General features: G+C 57.2%; 1 protein-coding gene across 2 annotated transcripts in view; it reads left to right on the top strand.

Annotated features, from left to right (window-relative positions):
• Positions 1 to 2,500, top strand: part of acad11 (acyl-CoA dehydrogenase family, member 11) — a 35,810-nt gene that overhangs the window by 28,633 nt on the left and 4,677 nt on the right. For both annotated transcript variants that reach the window (XM_060045103.1, XM_060045102.1), the window contains 6 exons: positions 106 to 227; positions 1,048 to 1,154; positions 1,241 to 1,349; positions 1,462 to 1,542; positions 1,706 to 1,844; positions 2,383 to 2,490. In XM_060045103.1, the coding sequence (XP_059901086.1) occupies positions 106 to 227; positions 1,048 to 1,154; positions 1,241 to 1,349; positions 1,462 to 1,542; positions 1,706 to 1,844; positions 2,383 to 2,490 (666 nt within the window). The remainder of the gene's footprint in view (positions 1 to 105; positions 228 to 1,047; positions 1,155 to 1,240; positions 1,350 to 1,461; positions 1,543 to 1,705; positions 1,845 to 2,382; positions 2,491 to 2,500) is intronic.

Consider the following 2,500-nt stretch of genomic DNA (forward strand, 5'->3'; position numbering starts at 1 on the left):
CACACACACACACACACACACACACACACACACACACACACACACACACACACACACACACACACACACACACACACACACACACACTGTGTTCTCGGCCCCCAGGGGTCCCCGGCCCGGAGGAGCTCATGTCGGTGTACCGGCGGTGCCGCGGGCTCGAGTCCCCCCTGCCGCCGCTCAACTTCCACCTGGCGCTGTCCATGTTCAAGATGGCCGCCATCGCCCAGGTAAGGTCAAAGGTCAGAGGTCAGGACAGTCTCCGTGAGGTTAGGATCTTTCAGTCTCACAAATCAGACTTCAGAGGCTTTATCTGCTGGACCTCCAGTAGAGGCTGTACCTCCAGTAGAGGCTGTACCTCCAGTAGAGGCTGTACGTCCAGTAGAGGCTGGACCTCCAGTAGAGGCTGTACCTCCATTAGAGGCTGGACCTCCAGTAGAGGCTGGACCTCCGGTAGAGGCTGGACCTCCAGTAGAGGCTGTACCTCCATTAGAGTCTGTACCTCCAGTAGAGGCTGTACGTCCAGTAGAGGCTGTACCTCCAGTAGAGGCTGTACCTCCAGTAGAGGCTGTATCTCCAGTAGAGGCTGTACCTCCAGTAGAGGCTGGACCTCCAGTAGAGGCTGTACCTCCAGTAGAGGCTGTACGTCCAGTAGAGGCTGTACCTCCAGTAGAGGCTGTATCTCCAGTAGAGGCTGTACCTCCAGTAGAGGCTGGACCTCCAGTAGAGGCTGTACCTTCAGTAGAGGCTGTACGTCCAGTAGAGGCTGTACCTCCAGTAGAGGCTGGACCTCCAGTAGAGGCTGGACCTCCAGTAGAGGCTGTACCTCCATTAGAGGCTGTACCTCCAGTAGAGGCTGGACCTCCAGTAGAGGCTGGACCTCCAGTAGAGGCTGTACCTCCAGTAGAGGCTGGACCTCCAGTAGAGGCTGTACCTCCATTAGAGGCTGGACCTCCAGTAGAGGCTGGACCTCCATTAGAGGCTGTACCTCCAGTAGAGGCTGGACCTCCAGTAGAGGCTGTACCTCCAGTAGATCTTCTGTGTTTTCAGGGGGTGTACGCGCGCCACCTGATCGGCAACGCCAGCGCCCCCAACGCGGCGGAGTTCGGACGGTTGGTGGAGCCGCTAGCCAAGGCAGCGCTGCAGCTGGCCACCGGGTAGGGTACCACGGCAACCGGACAGCTCCACTTCCTGTCCTATGTATTTGTTTCCTGTTTCCTGAGGGCTCTACTTCCCGCCTCAGGTCTCTTCCGGGTCCGGAGAGCCGTCTCTTCCTGCAGAGCCCGCGGGGACAGGAAGTCCTCCAGCGGGTCAAGGAGTTCATGAGGGACCACGTACTTCCTGCCGAGAAGGTCGGTCTGGGGTCAGAGGTCATCAGGGCTCGCTCAGACAGCACCAGTCGCTCTCCGAGCCGCACAGAGTCGTCCGAACGTCATCTCAGCTCAGTACTTCCTGTTCCCACAGGAAGTGGCCGAGTACTACGAGAGACACGGCGCTGGCTCCCCTCAGCGCTGGGAGACCCCTCCGGTCGTCGAGGACCTGAAGGTGGGGAGGGTCTCGTCTTGGGAGACGTCTGCGGCCACATGACCTCCCGGCCTGTTTACGTTAAATTCAGATCTACATCACTTCCACGTGTGTGTGTGTGTGTGTGTGTGTGTGTGTGTGTGTGCGTGTGCGTGCGTGCGTGCGTGCGTGCGTGTGTGTCCAGGCTAAGGCGAAGGAGGCGGGACTATGGAACCTCTTCCTGCCGGCGGTCAGCGGTCTCTCCCAGCTGGACTACGCCCACATCGCGGAGCAGACCGGCCGCTGTTTCTACGCCCCCGAGGTCTTCAACTGTCAGGCTCCCGGTAACACCACCACTAACTACTAACTAGTACTAACTAGTGCTAATACCGCCATAGGCTAGCACATAGCCAAGGAACCAAAGCGCTGCGCATTCGCTCCTGAGAGCCAAACCCCGGCAGCTCACTTGCATTCGAGGGCTCCCTCTAGAGGTAACACATGCTACTGCATGTATAAAACTGCATGGTGACCGGGAGGTTGCTAGTTCGATCCCCGGATCCTCTTAGAGGGTCGAGGTGTCCCTGAGCACCTCAACATGCTCAAACTTCTCCCGACGAGCTGGCTGTCTACTTGCATGGTTGACTCCGTGATGTGAGCATGAACAGCCGAATGTTTGGCAGGATTGTGAAGCGCTTTGCGTGACCACTGGTTAGTAAAAGCGTGCTATAAATTCAGTCCATTTATCATTTACGGCATGTATACAGAGTCCTCTATAGGTCACACATGCTACTGTACTTGCATGTCTCTGATTGGCTGCTTCAGTGGCCTGTAATGTGAGGTAAGTGAAGACCTGGCAGGAAGTGACATCACGGTGTGTTGCAGACACAGGAAACATGGAGGTGCTCCACATGTTCGGCAGCGAGGAGCAGAAGAAGAAGTGGCTGGAGCCCCTGCTGAGAGGAGAGATACGCTCCTGCTTCTGCATGACAGGTAGTCTCTG

This window comes from Gadus macrocephalus, chromosome 23, assembly GCF_031168955.1.
Source record: "Gadus macrocephalus chromosome 23, ASM3116895v1".
Taxonomy (NCBI): domain Eukaryota; kingdom Metazoa; phylum Chordata; class Actinopteri; order Gadiformes; family Gadidae; genus Gadus; species Gadus macrocephalus.